Genomic DNA, 19,720 nt, shown 5'->3' on the forward strand with positions numbered 1-19,720 from the left:
TTTAAAAGACATGGCACTGCTTGGCCTCAGAGTCTGGTTACAGCACTGGCAGGATAGCATACTTCACAGGCAAGGATTTCATGTTCTACTTCTGGGTTTCCCTGCAGCCTGTAGAAGACCTATCATTTTTACAGGAAAAACAACTGAGGAACTTGTGTTAACAAACGTTTTGAGCCTTAGAGACTTGAGAATTGCATTAATCATTGTCATTCTATTTTGCTAAAGAAGGCAGCAGGGTAACTGAAGGGAAACCGGTTCCTTTTCAGACCTATGGATCATTTGGGATACATCCCAAAATTGCCTGAAAGTTTTTCAACATGTTTCATAACATCAAAATAGCATTTTCTGAATTTATGAAATACAAAATAATTTTCTCTGGAAATTAATTTTTCTTGATTATCTTATCAGTTGTATCCTTGAAATATTTGAACAAATGCATACTACCTATAGTAGAGTAGATCCCCTTATACGTTATTCAAACAGAGTGATGCCTCTGGTTCACCCGTGGAATAATAAAAAGAAAAGAAAAATCCTTTTTATTTGAAGTAATCCACTGCTGTATTCCTGTAGGTATTTTGCGGGCAGCTAACAACAGTAGGAATACACACTCCCACTTTCTTTTTGCAGAAGGGACTCCAGACACAGAAGGCTTAGTACAGCTTGTAGGAAACTTTTTTCCCCTGCTCAAGAGCTGCCTTCGGGTTTGGAAAGGGGATAAAGACCAACAGAGCATCAACGACAAAAAAGCTTGCAAGACGTTTAAGGCTTTATGATCTGGAATTCAGCTTCTGTGTCTTTTGGCAAGGATGTCTGTTCTGGAAGCCTTTGCTTCAAGGTAAGTGTCTGACCTCCCCTTCACGGCTTGAGACTTCCTCTTCAGATGCACTAAAATGTGCTTTAGGAACAGTGGCCACTCCAGCTACTGCAAATGCCTGATTACTGGTCTAATGAGGGCTGAGTATAGTTGGACTATGATATCCTTTGACCTGGATGCCATACCCTCAATTGAAGTCACGCCAAATAGAAAGATTTTATCACTACTGCAGACACATGGTGATCAAAGTTCAAGTTAGTCACCCTCAGTTCCCAAGCCCCTTACCACTAGGTCTGTTCTTAATTTGCAGGAGTAACAATAAAGCTCACTTCACAATGTGATTTTTAGCTTTTGTTCATAGGGTAGCCCTTGGCTAATTATCCCTGTAGGTCATTTTATCACATGGTATAATTGGCTGGGGTTAATCAAAATCTGCACCTGGCGTCTGTAAGGTAAACACTTTAACCACTATGTCAACCTACCAAACCAAGGTATCTTGGGCTTGCTCTTAGAGGTGGTCACCTTACAATTTTCTGGTCAGAAGCAGGAGCCAGTGACTTCAATACATGGGACACTGACTCATGTACAAGGAGAGAGTACACTGCTCTCAAACTTATTATCATGCCGAACAACCTCTTAGTGCAAGAAAGCTGGAAAAAGCCAGACAAAATGGGGGGACAAACGACCAAAAATAGGGACATTTTAAATATTGCTCTTGCAAACTCAAAGTTGCTAGAGTAACAGGCTTGTTTTAACACATCTTTTCTGAAGGATTTGAAGTCTATCTCAAACTTATGTCATTTAGTGACTTCAGTCCTCACACCATTTCAGCAACTTGCCAGAAAACCACAAATTTTATGAGGAACAAGCCAAAGATCTGGACATTCTGCGAAAATCTGGACAGTTGAGATTTATGTATGAGAGAAGCAGACACCCACTGCAAGGTGTTTGCACTGGCCAGTAGCTGAAGGGCTTCAGCTCCAAAGGAGATACTTTTTTCTGATTGCGTGGCAGCCTCTTGAAGGCTGTCACCACCCTTGGATCAAGCATGCATCCAGGACAGGGGCTACAGAAGCACCTCACCTGACCCAACACCCTTGGGTCTACAATGCCCATGGAACTCTATATGCATGTCACAGGTCACCAGTGAACCATTTATTGCAGGTACTTCTTGTCTTTTTTAGTGGGACCTCCACAGATGATTTGGTCAACAGTACAGTAGCCTTAACACAAGACGTACAGACATTTCTAAGTCACATAGTCTTGGAGAGGTTTTTGCTCTCAGTATGACAGTTTTCAGATTGACCTTAACACAGTGTGGATTAAGACAACATTAAGCTCTGTGGCCAAACAGAACAAATACACAAAGCCTGGTGGGGAATTTATTATAAAAAATAAACTTGCTAACATTAGACACTGGTATCCACCCTGATGAAAGGCAATAAGCAACATACAGCAAACAGCAGCAACAACTGCTGTCATACAGCAATGTCCCAGTAAGCAAACAAAAAACAATGGATATTTCCACAACACAGCACTTGTGTAAACTCTGGAAGCTACATCAAGCCAATGAACTGATTATGCTTGCTTCTCACCATTTTGTGCAAGCTACGCTAAGCAGACAGAGTGATGATGGTTGTGTCTCACGTTTTATAAACAGATTCAGTCTCCAGGTGTGAAGCCCACATACCTAAATCTTATCAGTTCAGTGCCCAATTACAACATCATGGCTGCACCAACAAATCTCCTGTCTCAACCTGCAGCAAGAAAAAAACTAAAGATGAAGCAAGTAGACGTCCTGCCTACACCACAAGTGTTCTGATCTTCAGGTGGGACGGCATCTTCCTTAAGAGAGAAACAGAAAAAAGGTCTGGAAGTTAGGCCTTTTCAGAGGAAATCTCAAGTAACATTACTGGAACAGTGAATAGGAAAAATAACTAGCGCTGTGTGAGCCAAAAGGGTACAATTAAGACTCTCTTTGTTGGCTTCTTTTTTTAAAATGTTCAACTACTTTCGGGATTAAGAGTATAAAGGAGGAAAAGCATACAGAAATGGCCTGCCTAACTTTGGGGGAAGGTATCCACTACTGCTCAAGTATGTCTGGCGCTCTGCAACAGAAATTTGTCCGATGTCTGTAGCTCAGAAAAGCAAAGCAGTCTAACCTCTGTCACACCCCACTTGTTCATAATTGTTAACTGGAACACTACCTAGCACCCATTTGTGTGGACCTGCTGAGGGCCTGCTTCTACTACACCAGTAAAAAAGGAAACCTCCAAGAGCAGTCTGAATTTCAGGGCCTGTCCCCATGACCAAGTACAATAAGCAGAAGCGACAAGAATGTGTTCCTCCTTACTCATGAACTAGAACTACAGCTATCTCTTATGACATTCAAAGTCAAATGCATCCACACTACTTTGAAAGTCCTGAAACCTTTAAAACCCATCAACTCTAAGAAATTCTTCTCTAACGCCAGAGACTCCGAACTTTAAAGTCTATGATTTATGTTCCATTGCCATTGTCTAAATCATGCATGATTAGGGTCTAGTTTGGGGTTCTTTGGCCAAAGGGAATGCCCTCATTTTCCTGCACACACCCACTCACCAACCAACTACTCCAACTTCTTTCTTAAACAAGACAGGTCTGGGATAATACCCTCCAGGATGTAAGACTGTCAGTTCCAAGTTTGTGTCTTTCGACTTTTTCCCGGTTAGGGGTCGCCACAGCGAAACTCCGGTCCGCTAATGATTGGCAGTAGATTTTTACGTACTAGCTTGCTGGGCCTAACGCACAAACTTCAACGAAGGAACGCCCATTATTTACAATGAAGCTTTCTCATGTGCAATGTGGCTAGGGATTTCATGTTTTCCATGAAAGCCAAATGGCCCAAAATGCTTACAAACTCTCTAGCATTTACATTTACCACAGATATCCCTACCACATAAAAATGCATTAATGGGCTCCATGGTTTTCTGTGGAAAATAACCTTTGCTTGCATTGGGGTACAGAAGGGTCGGCAAGATCATTGCTCAGGATGAACTTAAACTGGGTTTCTATTTGTTCAAGGAGAAACTCTGTATGAGGCAGTATAGGAAGTACTTCCATGCCCTCCACATATCCTGAGTTTGCACATGAATCAGACAACTGCCTGGGTAAAATCAGAAGTGGATGCCTTTGGTCCTTCAATGTGTTAACTAGCACCAACCATTTTTTCAACATTGTGTTTAACAGGTAAACCAAAGGGCTAGGTTGTAAAATGGTTATGGTAACCCCCCAGTTAAACTTCAGGTACTACTGGTACCCTCTGAAAATGGGAGTGTGGAGGCCTAATACTGGTACCCTCTGAAAATGGGAGTGTGGAGGCCTAATATTATGAGAAGAGCCTACAGTCCTAGGGTGGGCAATAGGGCCTGGAAGGTAAACATTATGAATTATTTAATTTAAAAATCTGTTTAGTCTGGATGATCCAGAATGGGTCTTCCAAGATCAGTCTTTTCTTGGCAACAGCTAAGTAAAGGGTTTAGGCTCTTCAAGAAGAGACTGGAGTAAAACCATTCAGACTTCTCAGTCATGGGTAACCGGGTCCTATGGGTCACTCCACTAACATTTGTGCTAAGAACTGGACAACCAAATGTTCCTAGTTAACTGGGAGAGACTGAAGTCCTCTTCTCCCTGGTTTGGATCGATGGACAGGCAACAATCCAGCTGAAAAGGTAGACTGCTTAAGTGAAATCCATTTGCAGAGACACCCAACAAAGGTACCATCTCTGTTAGACTGGAAGCTGATAACTATGGTCTGGAGCATAGTGTTTTCTTTGCCAATGATCTAGATGGCTCAAACATAGCAACTGGCACTGTTCTCAAATGTCAAAAAGTCACATACCAAAAACAGTAAAAACAACAAAGGGCTATGTAACAAATAATCCAAGAACGAATGGCCACTGAAATATACCCGTTTATTAACTAAAATAGTACAAGGAAAAGTCTACAATAGAAACCTTGTCCCTTTTCCTCTTCTGGTACTAGATGAATAGCCCCCATGTGCAAGAGGGAAAGTACTTGTTTCTGGGCCTCTGCCCACTGATTTGGGGGCAGGTCTGGCCATTCGTTTGGAATTGGCAAAGTGTGGAAATTAAATCTGTATCCCTGGGATACTATATTTAAAACCCATTTGTCCTGGGTTATAAGTTGCCAGTTTTTTGAACGAACAGCCAGTTTTCTCCCCAAAGGGGTGGCTAAAAGGCAATTGCTTGGTAACTCTAGAGGAAAGTCATTGAGACTGCTTACAATAGGGAGGGGTCTTCTTGTTTCCAGATTTGGAAGAGAAGGCACCCCATTGTTTAGTTTTGAAGGTCCCTTGGGACTGAAACCTGGTGCCTTTGGAATGTCTGGGTTTGACTCTAGTCGCTCTCGACGGAACTGGAAAGGACCAGTTCTTAGTAGGCCAGTGCCTACTAAATCTTGGAGTTTGCACTTGTAAGAAATCTGTTACAGTTTGCATAGATTTAACTTTATCTTCCATCTTTTTTAGAACTTCTTCAGCCTTATTACCAAAGAGACGGTCCTGTTGCAAAGGAGCATCCAAACAATTTTGCTTTAACATGATCAGGCAGAGATTGCTCTTTGAGCTAAGCATGCCTTCTTAGCAAAGGCCCAGTTACAGCAGCCCTGCAAGAAGCCTTCAAGGAATCATAACCACATTGCAAAGAATGTTTTCCAACTTGTTCAGCTGAATGCAATCGATCCTGTAAATCTTGAATTTTCCACACAGTCAGAAATAAACATCATTTTCTGTTTAAGCAGTCCCATGATATGCTGCTGATATTTTAGCATATGGAATTGACAGTTTAAAGCCCTGACTGCCAAGGCTGCAGAAGTGTAGACCTTCTTACCCAATCTATCCAGCGCCCTGGAATCTCTATCAGAAGGGGCAGGATTTTTAGCAGTAGAAGCCTTAATGCCCTTGGGGCCCTGAGAAATTGTTTCAGGATCCGCAACAGGATTTTTGAAAAGGAATTTGTGGGAGTCAGGAACCCTGTAGTATCTGTCTGGCTTACAAGGAGCTGGAGGCAGAGAATCAGGAACCAAACTAGATTCTGAAAACACATCAACAATGTCTAGAACAGGAGGTATAGCCAAAAGCCTATGCTGAGGAAATCCCTAAGCCTCTTTTTAGATTCAGAAAAATCCTGACTTTCCCAGTGGAAATGTTCCCTTAAGGTATGTAAAGTTTCCCCCAAAAAAAATCCTCAGGGGGAGAAGCAGAAGGAATGGAATCCTCTGCAGAGTCCTCACCAGCACTTGGGAAATGCTTCTGTTACGGGCACCGCGCGGCAAGAAAGACTGATGTAATGGCGTCGGCTGCATGCTTTATACCCCTGACGACCTGACGTCATTGAAGAAGGGACAGCAACCGACGCAGGACCCAAGACTTTGTTAATCAGGCTGACTGAGGACAACCTGTCAGCAGATTACCCCCAAATGTAATGACTTCAACAGTGAAACACGAACATCATCAGGAAAATTATAAAAGAAAATTAACTGAAAAACTGACTGAACTCTAGTAGAAAAGGGTAAAAAAAGGTACTTGGGCTGCAAGTGAAAGTAGAATGCTTCTAGTGACATCGATGACGAACTAGAGCAGACAGATACACTGGGAGACAGGTATGTTATGGGTACAGAGGAGCAGCTCAAGCATTTTAGAGCAGTTACTGGGTCATACTCAACTGAAGGTGAATATACCACATAATGGGAGTACACTGATGGAATAATGCAAAATCTACAGGGCTTCTACATAAAGTAAAACATTTACTAACACAACATGCATGTAAAACCATGGCTTAAACTTAACTACATTCTAGTCTCCTAAATACATAATCAGTTTTCGCTAACCTACACAGTCCTTGCAGGTAACCAAACTGGAACAATCTTATAATAAAACTGCAAAGTTTGAAATGAACCACATTAACCAAACTCTCTCTCACACTTTGGTCATGTAAGCAGTTGACACTAACCTACACGCTGATGCTCACCTCAAGACTGCCCACAACATCCTCTGTATCTCAGAAAGATACCTTCCCCACCTCCCAATGATTAAATTAGTGCAACCCCCACAGAAAGCTATGCCTGAACCACAAACCTAGTAATCTTCAAAACTGCAATTAATATACTGGTTACAGGTTTCAAATGAGCTTAACTTTTTGTATAAATTAAGCATATGCCTAATTTACTATGTACTAAAATTTAATTGAATGTGTGTATATATATATATATATATATATATATATATATATATATATATATATATATATATATATATATATATATACACACACACACACATACATACATACACAAAAAAAAAAAAGTAAAGTACTAGCATTAACTGCCTGATAAAAGCTGCAAGCACCTTTTAAGTTTCTCTACTTAAAAGTGTACACACAGCTAGGCATTTTATGGTCCCCGTGATAATTTGCTTAGTAGTATTCCTATAGGTTCATAGGTAGGTACTAGGCTATTGGCCCTAGGGCCTATACAAGCCTAGCCAAAAATGTACCCTGGCTTTCGCCACCCAAGAAAATTATTTTCCTGTGCCCCTGTCGAGCAGAACCACAGAAGTGATACCCGGGGTGAATTTCCTATTATTCATCCAATCATCGAGATTTTTCTTGGAGAGTGCTGAGGAGGAGCTCTGTTTGACATAGATAGGTAGTCTGTTCCAGAGTATGGGAAGTCTCTGGGACAAGAATCTATCCCTCCAGCATGTTCTGTTTATTGTGGTGACAAGGTTTAGGTCCCTAGAGCTTGTAGATCGGAGGGATTGGGACTTCTTTAAGTGGAGCATGTCCAACAGCTCTGGGTTTGACATAGCTTTGTATGTTAGGCAGAGATCGCCTCTGAGTAGGCGATATGCGACAGAGTAAAGCTGGAGTTTTTTGAGACTGTCTGCGTAAGGCATCTGTTTGAGGCCAGTAATCCTCTTTGTGAGGTATTTTTGCGGCCTTTCCAGTTGTTGTAGAGGTTTTGTGAGGTACATACCAAAAGGGGCGTTGTACTCTATAATGGGTCTAATGAGTGATGAGTAGAGGGGAACAATGACCTCTTTTTCTGGATGAGAAACCTTTTGTGATGAGGTGTGCCACATAGAAGGATTTCCTGACCACTCTGGCGATGTGATTATCAAAGGAGAGACTACTGTCCACCTGTGTCCCAAGGTCTTTTAATATACTTTTGGTGTTAAGTAGACTACCGCCTATGTGGTAGTTGATGGGTACAGAATTTTTACCAAAGGGGATGACAATGCACTTTTTGGCATTGAGCTTGAGACCATGTCTGACACCAGGCATCTGTCTCAGTGAGGCCCTTTTGTAGGATGTCCACATCGTTAGGAGTTTCAATTATAGCTCCTAGTTTGCAGTCATCTGCGAATTTAGTTAGCCAAAGACCTTCTGTGTTAGCCTGTACTTCAGAGAAGTAGATACAAAACAGGAGAGGGGACCCAGGACTGAACCCTGTGGTACTCCACTTGTCACTGGTCTGAAGTCTGATTTGGAGTCTGCTACTTTCACAGTGTGTGTTCTTTCAGTAAGCCAGTTGGTAACCCATCTTGTGACATAGGGATTTATACCTAGTTAAGTGAGTTTATCTATAATTCCAGAGTGGGGGATGGTGTTGAACGCCTTGGCAAGATCTAGATAGGCTGTGTGAACCACCTTCCCTCATCTATGGCTTTGGTGACTACTTCAAAGAAGTCCATCAGGTTTAGGAGACATGATCTGCCTTTTACAAACCCAAACTGTGTGGGGTCCAGGGTTTGGAGATCTCCAAAGTCTTTGTTTATAAGTTCCATCCATGATGATACGTCCCATGGCCTTGCAGACGAGGCTCGTCAAGGCTAATGGGGCGGTAGTTCCCAGGGTCTGCTGAGCCCCCCCCCCTTTGGGGAGTGGGATAACTGTCACGGTGCGCCATTCAATGGGCACAAAGCCTGATGGGAGGCTATGATTGAACATGGTACTTAGGTGGGGTGCCAGTTCATTCTGTAGTTCATGTAGAAGGCAGCCTGGGATGTTGTCAGGTCCCATGGATGCTGTGTTCTTGGCTTTGGAGAGTGACGCTTTTACCTGTGCAGCCGTAATTACAGGAACTTTGCATTCTTCCGGTATAAAGATGGGCCCTTTAGGGGGTGAGAGGGGGGTAAAGTTAGCACTGAACCAATCTGCCAGGATGTTGGCAATATCAGTTGGTTCTGTATATTTAGTGTCATTGTGCTGCAACTCAGAGCAGATCTGAGTGTTGCCAATGAGATTTTTGACATAGCTATAGAATGCTTTGTGGCAATTTTGTTTTCATAACTAGCTTTGGAGGATTTTATGAGGGATCTCAGCTTCTTACTGAGGCTGACCAGGGAGTTCCTCCAATCGTGGGATTTTACTTTTTTGCAACAGTTTCTTTCTTCTGTTGTAGAGTGTTTATGGCAGAAGACCACCAGATTGGCTTCCTTTTTTTGGAGGATAGCATCTTGGTTCTTTTAGGGATAGCACAAACCATGCACTCGTGTAAGTGCTTATAAAGTGCATTTGTGTAGGATTCAGCAGTCGTACCTCTATTGTCCATCTGCATGGGTGTCATGAAGTTTGCCACTTCTGTCTTAAGAAGCGTGAAGTTGACTTTGGAGAAATTTTTTTATGATTGTTTTCCTAATGGGGGGTGGGAGCGAGATGTGGATGTCTAGGGTGATAAGCTTGTGGTCGGATCTGCCGAACGAGGAGCTGACCTCTGGTGTGGAACACCGGTCACCCATGTTGGTGATGACCAGGTCTAGGATATTGCTGCCTCTGGTGGGGGTGTGGATAAGTTGATCCAAAGTGTTGGAATTGATTTCCAGAAAACGTTGAGCAAAAGAGTTGGTACATAAGTAGTTTTCCCAGTTAATGGTAGGGTAGTTGAAATCACCCATTGTTAGAGTGTTGGGTTGTACCTTAATATTTTCCAGTGTATCAAGAAAAGAGGAGTGGGAATCCTGGGGTCTGTAGCAAGCTACAATCTGGATTGCGGTTTTGCCCAGAGTTAGTTGAACTTGGATAATCTCAGATGCATTAGGCTGAGCAACTAGCTTGGAGGTGTGGATATCCTTAATGAATATGGACACGCCTCCACCTTTAGTGTTTCGGTCCGGGTTTGGTGGCCGAAAGGTGTGGTATGAATTATAGCCTGGTAATGCAGGGGTGCTCTCTGGAGCTTTGAACCAGGTCTCTGTCACTGCACAGATGTCAATGTTCTCCATTTTAAGGAGTGCCTCGAGTGAGTGCATTTTGAGGTTTGGACTTCTAGCATTGAGGAGCATTACCCTCAGATTTTGCTTGCTTGTACCTGTTACGGTGGTGAATTTGTCATTTGAACCTTGGGTAAAAAAGGCACTATAGGGTTGGCAAGAGCCTTTGCCAGTATCCGGAATCCCAAGGGCGACAGGTGCAGGCCATCTCTGGCAAAGCAGCGTGGTCTGTCGATCATGTCATCCCAGGCAGACAGATACTGGATTCCCTTAGAATGACACCAGAAGCATAGCCAATTGTTAAAGTCATTTTGCCCTTGTACTGTGATGTCATTCTGGATGATGGCAGGATGCTACTCAGGGCTAGGGTCATACCGGCCTGGACTACAAGATCAGAGCTCTCCTCCATGTCTCTTTTCATGTAGTCCAGGGAGGTACGTCTCAGGTCATTCACACCAACATGGACAATGACAGAGTCATATTTGTACTTGTTGTGGAGTGACCTGAGTGCGTGCGTTATGTGGCGGATCCTGACACCTGACAGGCAGCTGACAGTAACTTTATCCTTGTTTAGCCTGGTGAGTGGAACATCAGTGTGCCTGACTATAGAGTCACCTATGACTAGAGTGTTGGGTACGTTATGCCTTATGGGCTGTACTACTACATATGCAAGTGATCTTAACATGTTGCAGGAACTATACAGTGTGTATGTAATATGGTAATAATCTGTTAAACTATTTATACCTCAATGTAGTCTTTTACTGTTAAGTCATGCCAACTCCCTGTGAAAATGTATGCAATGTGGTCCTCCTCCCTGAGCCACCGCTGAAGAGGCTTTGCTCAGTCAGACTTCAATGTTACTCTATCAATAATTTACAATTACAGCAGTGTAGTTAACTCTTGCTTTTTTACATTTTGTTCTCCAGTTTGGTTCTCTGTTGAGGTGCCTTCTGTGCAGGATCTGCACTGTTCTTCCCCATGTCTGCAAAGGCTATACTGCATGCTCAGACTATGTCCAACATTCAAAAATGTGCCATAAGTGAACTACTGATCCTCCTAACTACTCTGTGTATGTTGTGACAGGCTGGCTCCTCAGTGTTACTTCACACCTTATGCCCACTGACTGCCAGGACAGGCCCCCATCTCTGAAATAGATCATGCAGTTTACTGTAGAATGACTGAATGAATGGAATAAAAAACATATACAAAAGATCACAATTAAAAAAATTAACAGAAAAACAATTTCAGTTGTGGATGTGTTCTTTGTAGTTTTGAGAGCGACAACCACACTACTTCCATCCACTAGTCATTCAGGAAATCAATATGTAGGCTAAATCTAAAGCAATTTCAACAGGTTTTACAGTAACATTCCAGCTATGTGCCTTTACTGGTTTAAGAAATTTAAGTAACAAGGATGAGGTAAACCTCATCAGCACCTGTCTCTTGCTTCTTGGTTTCATTCATTCATTTAAATATCACTCTAAAAAGGGAAAGGAAGGACAGGTATGAAGTGCATGACATCACATGAAAGCGCTTCTCAAGTGTTGGGGAGAAGGGAGTCTGAACATACTGGCTTCAGGGATAAAGGTTTTATAAAACTTTAACCCTATTACATATAGGGGAAGTCATTTCCACAATTCGCCACTAAACATCTACACACCACTCTGAAAAATATCCTTGCCCTCAGTACTGACATCGTAGCTATACAACCACAGAGAGCTGATAGTCATCATGTCAATGTTAAGCCTGCAAATGATTCGCAATGCCATTTACAATTTGTTTAGCTCACGAGCAAAGCTGAAATGGAACTGATGGCTAGCATGCAGAACCTGCAGACCAGCATAAAAAATAGAAAGAACATAAAAATTCACTCAAAATAAGCTGGACATACATTATGAAAAAAGTACAAAACAAAAAAAAAGAAATAAGGACAGACTAGAATAACTAATTTAAGAATCCTTAAAATGACATCTATTAATCTAGCATGTGAAGACTGCCTTGCCTGGTAAACCACAAACCACACACAACAGTCAAAAAAATAGAGTAACAACTTTTACTTGAGAGAGTGGTGCCAAGCTGTTTCTCATCTTGTTGCTACCAAACTCACAGCATACAAACAAAAAAATAACTACCTTTTCCATGGTGTGCTTTAAGGTGCAGGGTTCCTCAATAATGTGACGGAAAAGCAGAGTGACGAGGGGTGTAAAGCCATTAAATCCAGAACTTTGAGTTAAATTCAGAATCATGCGTGTACTTTTTAACTCTGCAAACATCATTGCATACTTATGATTTCGTGTAAGACGCAAACACAGACGCAGTGTGGCATGTAATGTGTCAGGATCTACAGGCACACCAATCATGCTGACACAGGACCGGATCAAGACTGTAATCATCTCTTCACTAAGTCCTTGGATAACAATCTCATTCAGTTTATTATCTTCACAGTTTGAATCCTTCTCTTCACAGCTGTCTTCAGTAAGAGGCATGGTATCTGAAAGAAAACACAACACAAATGACTTTCAACTTCACACAGAAACATCTAAAGGAAAAATATCACAAATGTCTACTGCAATTCTAGAGCTACAAGACGACTTCTACTGGCATTGCCCAACAAAGACGGTCTATGTAACATCTATCTTGATTCAAGCACTTTGATGACTTCGCAGCCAGTAAGTGCTCCCCTCCTTCCAAAAGGGGTTGATCTCGGACAGAAAAAGATGAGCATTGTAAAGCTGGGTCTATCTTCGTCTTCATCCTTCACACATGCAACAATGTCAAAGGAATGTTCAATTAAGTAACCATGGAAGTAAATTTCTTACATAACTGGAAAAAATCTGATTCCAGCAGAGTTTTTCCAAATGCTGTCCAATGTCTTGATACAGTGCAACAACCTGGGTAAGAAGGTCCACACAGTAAGCAAAAGTGCTTTCACAGACCTTAGGGAATTTAGCCCGTTAGCTGGCTAGCAGTAACTTTTACAAAGAAAAAACAAAATGGAAAAATATTAATGAATTGGTTTAATGAGCAGTTCCATGACACAAAGAGAACACCCTGAAAAAATATTTTCAGCTTACCTTTAAAGAAGATCGTCATGGGACTATAGCTGGGTTAATCCTATCTTCCATTCCAGTAGACGTTTTCTCCTCACAAAGGGCACTCCCAAGGGTAAATTGTGAGCAAGTGATACACTGGAAGTGCACTGTATAGCTTAAACCTGCCACACTATATTCAACCAATAAAATTATTACAGACAACTGTGCAAAGCACAACAATGATGAGGGTCCTGTGTTCTCTTCAAATCACCCACCAAATCCTAAGCTGGCCAACCACACAGCATGTTATCCTAAAATTGAGCATCATTAACTCTTAATAGAAAGCATCATCATTCAGGCATGTAAAGAGGTGGTGGAAGATGGAAAAGTATTACAAATGTTCTTAATAGTGTGGTGTGGGGGAATACTTTTCCCAAGAACACATTAACCAGTTCTTGTAAAGGCTAAGCAACTTCTTCCATTAACAAGACAACCTGGGTGGACTGCTTCAGTTTCCCCATGATTAAAGAAAGCTTCAGCCCTTCCAACATCTAAAGTTAAATGCCCGAATCAACCCCACTAACCCAAAGCATTAACAATGTAAATTATTGGGCTTCATGGTAGTTCAAGCTAGATGCCATATGCTGCTCGCCTACTCCTTGAGCACAGAATCAGGGAGGCAAGCTTTTCCAATTCCTGCACCGTAAGAAGAAATAAGATCAGGACAGATGAGACGAAGTACTGAAGGCTCTAAGCCCAAACACACAAGTGAAAAATATTCTTCGACACTGCTCATAACTGGTAAAGGTTTCTAGTCAATGGACTCTGATGAAAAGAACAGATCATAAACAATGTTAAAGGATGCTTAATAAGCCTCTCTTGTGGCCTACAGGATGTATCCTTCTAATTTACAGCACCATGAGTAGAATCGAAGTGCTTTCAGGCTGCATATGTAGCTCCCCTGACTAGAAGCTCCATTAAGTAGGCATCATTACAACATACTAAATTTGCTTAATGCTAGGAGGATAAGCCTATCTAGTCCACCCTTTTAAGTGCCTTAACACTGTACTTCTTTCTACATTACTATTTTTTTTTTACTTGCCCTTTTCTTTTTACATGTTACGTGCAGTTCCAAATGCCTCTGTCTACTCCTCCTCAGTCATTCCAGTAGTCCATTCCATGGGTCCATAAACTTTTCTGTGTAAAAATACATTTAGAAACTGAAAAATGAGAACAAACATCTATCTGCATATGCCCCCCCTCCTCCCCCCCCGTCCTTCCTACTCTGAAGGATCCCTTCACATCTCCCTGACACAACCTTGTGAAATAATTTTACAGTGCCCCATCTTGTAATCTCAGGAGACAAGATCTCCAACTCCTCTAATGTGTGGTCATATTCCTTCTCCATATCACAAATAGTTTTATTCGCTTTCCTCTGGATTCCTTTACAGCATCACAGAATATATTAGGCAAGTCAGGCCAAAACCCATCCTCAGGTTACACCACTGTTTGAAAAGTGTGTGATGCCTGTGAACCGTGGCTTAAACTTAAAGGTATTAATTCAACCATTCAAGCACCATCTGAAGGCTCAATATGTAGGGAGTCTATTCCAAAACAAGGGGAGGCAATGGGTGATTAACATCTAACCATCTAGTTTTATTTAGATCTCTGGTTCTGGAGCTGGCAGCACAATCTGACATGGCAAGGAAAAGGTCGAAAATAACTACACCTCTAAGGGGCACAGTAAACTACTCAGAGGTCTCCCCTAAGGAGCCTCTATGATAATGGGTACAAGGATAAGGACTGCATTATGTTCTGGTAGACTTTTCTTAGGAATCACTGTTTTTTTTACAGTTTTCTTTAATATGTCTAATTAGAAATGTACTGAAGAGTGCAATTAGATTCAGTGGTATCTCTACAACAGAACACTGAGGAACAAAGTCTTTGTTAGTTGCAGGTGAGGTGCCCCTGGCAATTCATTGTGAAATGGATTTCCTAACTACAGTTGCCATGGGATGGTCAAAGGAGAGGAGGCTATCAATCCAAGTACCCAGATCCCAGACTTCTGCAGTAAAGGGGTGCTTTCAATATAGCATGAAGCAGTGCATTCCTGCCCCAAAGGGGATAATTCTGCACTTAGGAGTTAAGTTGGAGTTAAGTTTAAGTCCTTTATCCATGCACCAGGAATTGACTTTAGTTAGTTCGTTTTGGAGGGTATATATATCCAAAGTGGATTTAACATCCACAACAAACTTGCAATCAGCAAACTTTATTAACCAGAGATCATTGTTACGTTTGAAGGTATAAAAAGTACATGGCAAAACAAAAATGGTCTAGCAAAGATTCCTGGGGAACACCACTGGTCTCCATCTCTGTCTGATGACAGATTATCTGCTGAGGCAATGCGGGTTCTGTCCTTTACACAGTTCGTTATCCATCTTACAACACTAGGATTTATATTTAAGGCCATTAACTTATAAATAATTGCAGCATTCGATATGCTATCAAACATCTTGACCAGATCAATGTTGGTAGCTTGGATGATGCAACTACTGATGACAGACTTAGGAACCTTCTCGGCTAACAAGATTCATCAGCTAGTACCCACCCTTGACAATGCTGAATTGGAGAGAGTATAGCTTAATCAAGTTTCTGATGTCATGACTTGTAAGACTGGTGATGATGCTCTCCATGACTTTACAGACCGGATTCTTAAAGATGATGGGTCTAATACTTCCCTGTGTTCGTGGAGGGACACACAGCAGCAGTACACCAAAACTAGGGGACATAGTCTGTAGCAAGGTATAGGTTAAAACAGTTTGAGGAAAGGATTAACAAAGTACATGCATAACACTATTAGGCAACCCAGTACTTAGACCCATAGAGGAAGTGTTTTTGGCCTTTAAGAGTACTTTAAGAATGTGTTTCTTAGTGGTAATAGGGTGGGGGGTGTGACTCATGAAAGGTTGGGGGGGGGGGATACTTCATCAATGTTTTGATGAGAGCAAAGGTGGTAGAGCTGCAACCAAACAAACCATGTCAAAACAGATAGAAAACTGCACTGTATTTTATTACCACCATAACAGCAAAAAGGTTCCTGCCCCCATAAGGGCAATTCTAACACGGGTAAGGTAGCTACACAGCTTTCCTAAAAGGGACTGCAACTCAATCCATTCCAGTTCACTAAGCATTGTATTCATGGTGATACTTCCAGAGCCAAAGCCAGCTTTGCCTCTGCCATTCTACAGATCCTTATCTCCTGGCCTTCACCTCTGGCCACACATGAGTAGCTTTACAAGTCTTCCCAAATCGCAGTACTGCAACAATTACTACAACACACACAGTACAGCTGTGTAAGAAACCTGCCAAAATTGTATATGTTTGATTAGATCAGTACCTCCTCCCTCCCCCCTACATCTGTATTCTCTTCCTACCTGGGATTGGGGTGAGTATTGTGTCCTAAAACTTCGAAAAAAAATAAGCCAGCAAGTGTGGAAGGTGCAAAAACCAAAGGTTTATTAAACCCCAAGGGAAAAATCCCCTGAATAACACATCAAAAATAAATCCAAACCGGTTTCGGCTTAACAGAGCCTTCTTCAGTGGATAACAAACAGTCAAAATAATCACAACCCAGTGTATGTATATATATATATATATATATATATATATATATATATATATATATATATATATATATATATATATATATAACTAGGTGGATGACATCAGAACCAATCAAAACAGATAATTAATAATTAAAATTGGTCATTAAGACCAGGTGGAAATAAAGCTCCAAGTTTGATTATCCATTTCTTTTCTTTAAAATTAAGCATTTCATGCCAACTTTGTTTATCTCTACAAATACCTTTGATGTGGTCAATAATAGCAAACTTGAAAGAGGCTGTTGTATGTTTCAAACGATGTTTATATAAAGCATTGTTAGGGCGTTTATTCTTAATATCACTAAAGTGTTCACAGATTCTAAGGCGAAAAGATCTGGAAGTCTGCCCCACATAGAAAGCAGAACAATTGCAGGTCACCAAATAGATGACCCACTCCGTATTACAATTGGCCCAAAACTTGATGTCAAAAATCATAGAGGTATTTTTACTGCTAAATTCACGAGTATGCAAAACTCTGACACAATATGAGCAATGACCACATGGGATGCATCCTAGAACTGGTCCCCCTCTGAGAGATAATTGGACGGAAACTGTGGAATCAAAAGAAGGTTTCTTACAGTGACTAAGCCTAGAACCTATGGTACGTCCCCTTCTAAATGAGAAAGAACATCTGTCTCTAAGAAAAGGGTGAAGTTTTTCTTCAGCCATCAAAACATTCCAATGCCTCTGAATAATGTTAATAAAACCCTTAGAATTCCGTCCATAAGTAGTGACCAGCCGTATAGGTTGTTGGGCCACATCTTTCTTCCTATCTTTATAAGACAATAAATCCTGTCTGCTCAAGTTGGAAGCCCACCTTTTTGCCAAATTCACAGTGCCTGGACGATAACCTCTCTCTAAAAATCTATGGGCAAGGTCATCCCATATATCTATACAGGACTGTTGACTGGAACAGATCCTTCTAGCTCTTAAAAATTGAGATTTTGGTATGTTCTGGATGATATGTTGTGGGTGGAAGCTGGAGGCATGTAATAGGGAATTGTATTCAGGAAATTTTCTAAATACTGTAGTGGATAACGTATCATCCATATTTCTGTTAATCTCCACGTCCAGGAAAATTATCCTGGATCTATGGAAAGTCAACTTGAATTCAATTCCCCATATATTACCATTGAGGTAATCAAGAAACTCTCTAAGATAGTTTTCATCAGCCTTCCACACCAACCAACAATCATCCAGATGACGACGCCAGATGTCCATCTCACACATATAAATGTTGTGGTTAGGGTCGTAGATCATGATCTCCTCTATGTAGGCCATAAAGAGATCCGCATAGATGGGTGCAAAAGATGCACCCATCGCAGTCCCTTTGGTTTGCCAGAAACATTGGTTTTGGTAATAAAAAGTGTTGCTAGTTAACACATATTCAGTCAAACATACCAAAAAGGTGTTGAATCCGGGTGTATAAAGCCCAGATCTAGCCAACCAATAGTCCAAGGCTTGTAGACCTACCCAGTGTGGAATATTAGTATAAAGAGAGGTAATGTCCAAAGTACATAGTAACCAATGGGATTCAAGCTGTGTGTCAAAGTATGTCTAAGAACTGAGTAGTATCTTGAATTCTAGCTCTTATAAGGGGAAGTAGTGGTTTTAGATAATAAGTCAAATATTCCAATAATGGTTCAGTAAGGGACCCATGTCCAGAAACAATGGGTCGACCTGGTGGACTTGTGGCCTGTTTATGTATCTTGGGCAACAGATAGAAATATTGTTTATTGGGAGATAAAACCGTAAGTTGTTCCTTTATGGCCTGTGTAATGATGCCCTCCTCAATAGCTTTAGTCAGAAACTGTTCAATTTTCTGTTGAAGATGAGAAGATGGATCCAAGGGCATATGCATATAATATTCTTTATCACCCAATTGTCTCATAGCCTCCTTATCATAGGCGGCCTTATCCAAAACCACCACTGCCCCACCTTTATCCGCTTGAGTAATAACCAAGTTCTTTTTATTAACAAGTTCCTCAAGACTGTGTACTTCGTCCATAGACAAGTTGTTATATGATACAGGAAAGTCCCTAAGATTACAATGTAAATCCTTTAACACATTTTTTAGAAAAACACCTACCAGATGTGTCATAGGTGGATTGAAGGTGGATTTCTTAAACCTAAATTCTTGGGATTTACCACCATCACTATCAGCATAAAACAATTTCAAATTTAGCAGACGACAAAAATTGGCCACATCCTGAGCTAGAGAGTATTCAGAAACAAAAAAGCCAGGAACAAAGTTTAACCCTTTATTCAATAGCTTAATTTGTGTATTGGTTAACTCGACAGAGGAAATATTGTTAACATTACAATGGCTGGTCAGTGTTCTATCATCATTTTCAAGAGGGTCTCCAGATCCTGTTTGGGCCTGTCTTTATTTATGTTTCCACCCCCCTCGTCTGAATCTGGACCCAGAGGGTGTGGTAGATTGACTCTTTTGGCATTAGGTGAAACATCGGGATGATTTCCCTCCGATTCTTATTCTGTGTTAGAAGTGTCTTCCCCAGAAGTGAAGCTCGAAGAATCCAAACTTTTCTTTAAAATGGATTTAGGTCTTTTTCTTTTGGGAGTTGAAAACCTTTTATTGCTGTTATTGTCCTTAGGTAATCTAAAGGACACATTTTTAGAAGTATCAAACTGTTTCCCTCTCTCAATCACCTACATCCCTAAAAATTTTTTTAAGCTTTCTTTCCTTTAAACTTGATTCAAACTTAGATAAATCAATAGTTAGTTTTTTAACTTGTGACGAAAACAAATCACAAGTTTCAAACTTATTAGACTCCGAACAAATGGCTTCTAAATCTTTGACACCTGTTTGAACCCTGCGTTCATAGAAATCAGCCAAGGCATCCAGAAATTTCGAAGATGCTAGTTGTTGAATATGGCCCCAATCATCTATCAATTTATCATCAATGTTCGATACCAAGGG

The 19,720-nt window shown here is 41.1% G+C and overlaps 1 protein-coding gene across 1 annotated transcript in view; it reads right to left on the minus strand.

Moving 5' to 3' along the window:
• The window catches only part of HUWE1 (HECT, UBA and WWE domain containing E3 ubiquitin protein ligase 1), a gene marked incomplete in the record, with an annotated part of 5,008,559 nt that overhangs the window by 2,307,741 nt on the left and 2,681,098 nt on the right, over window positions 1-19,720 (minus strand). Inside the window, 1 exon segment of the mRNA XM_044079288.1 lies at window positions 12,218-12,576. Coding sequence (XP_043935223.1) covers window positions 12,218-12,576 — 359 coding nt within the window.

The sequence above is a fragment of the Protopterus annectens genome, chromosome 8.part0 (assembly GCF_019279795.1).
Source record: "Protopterus annectens isolate FY-2018-M chromosome 8.part0, PAN1.0, whole genome shotgun sequence".
Lineage (NCBI taxonomy): Eukaryota > Metazoa > Chordata > Ceratodontiformes > Protopteridae > Protopterus > Protopterus annectens.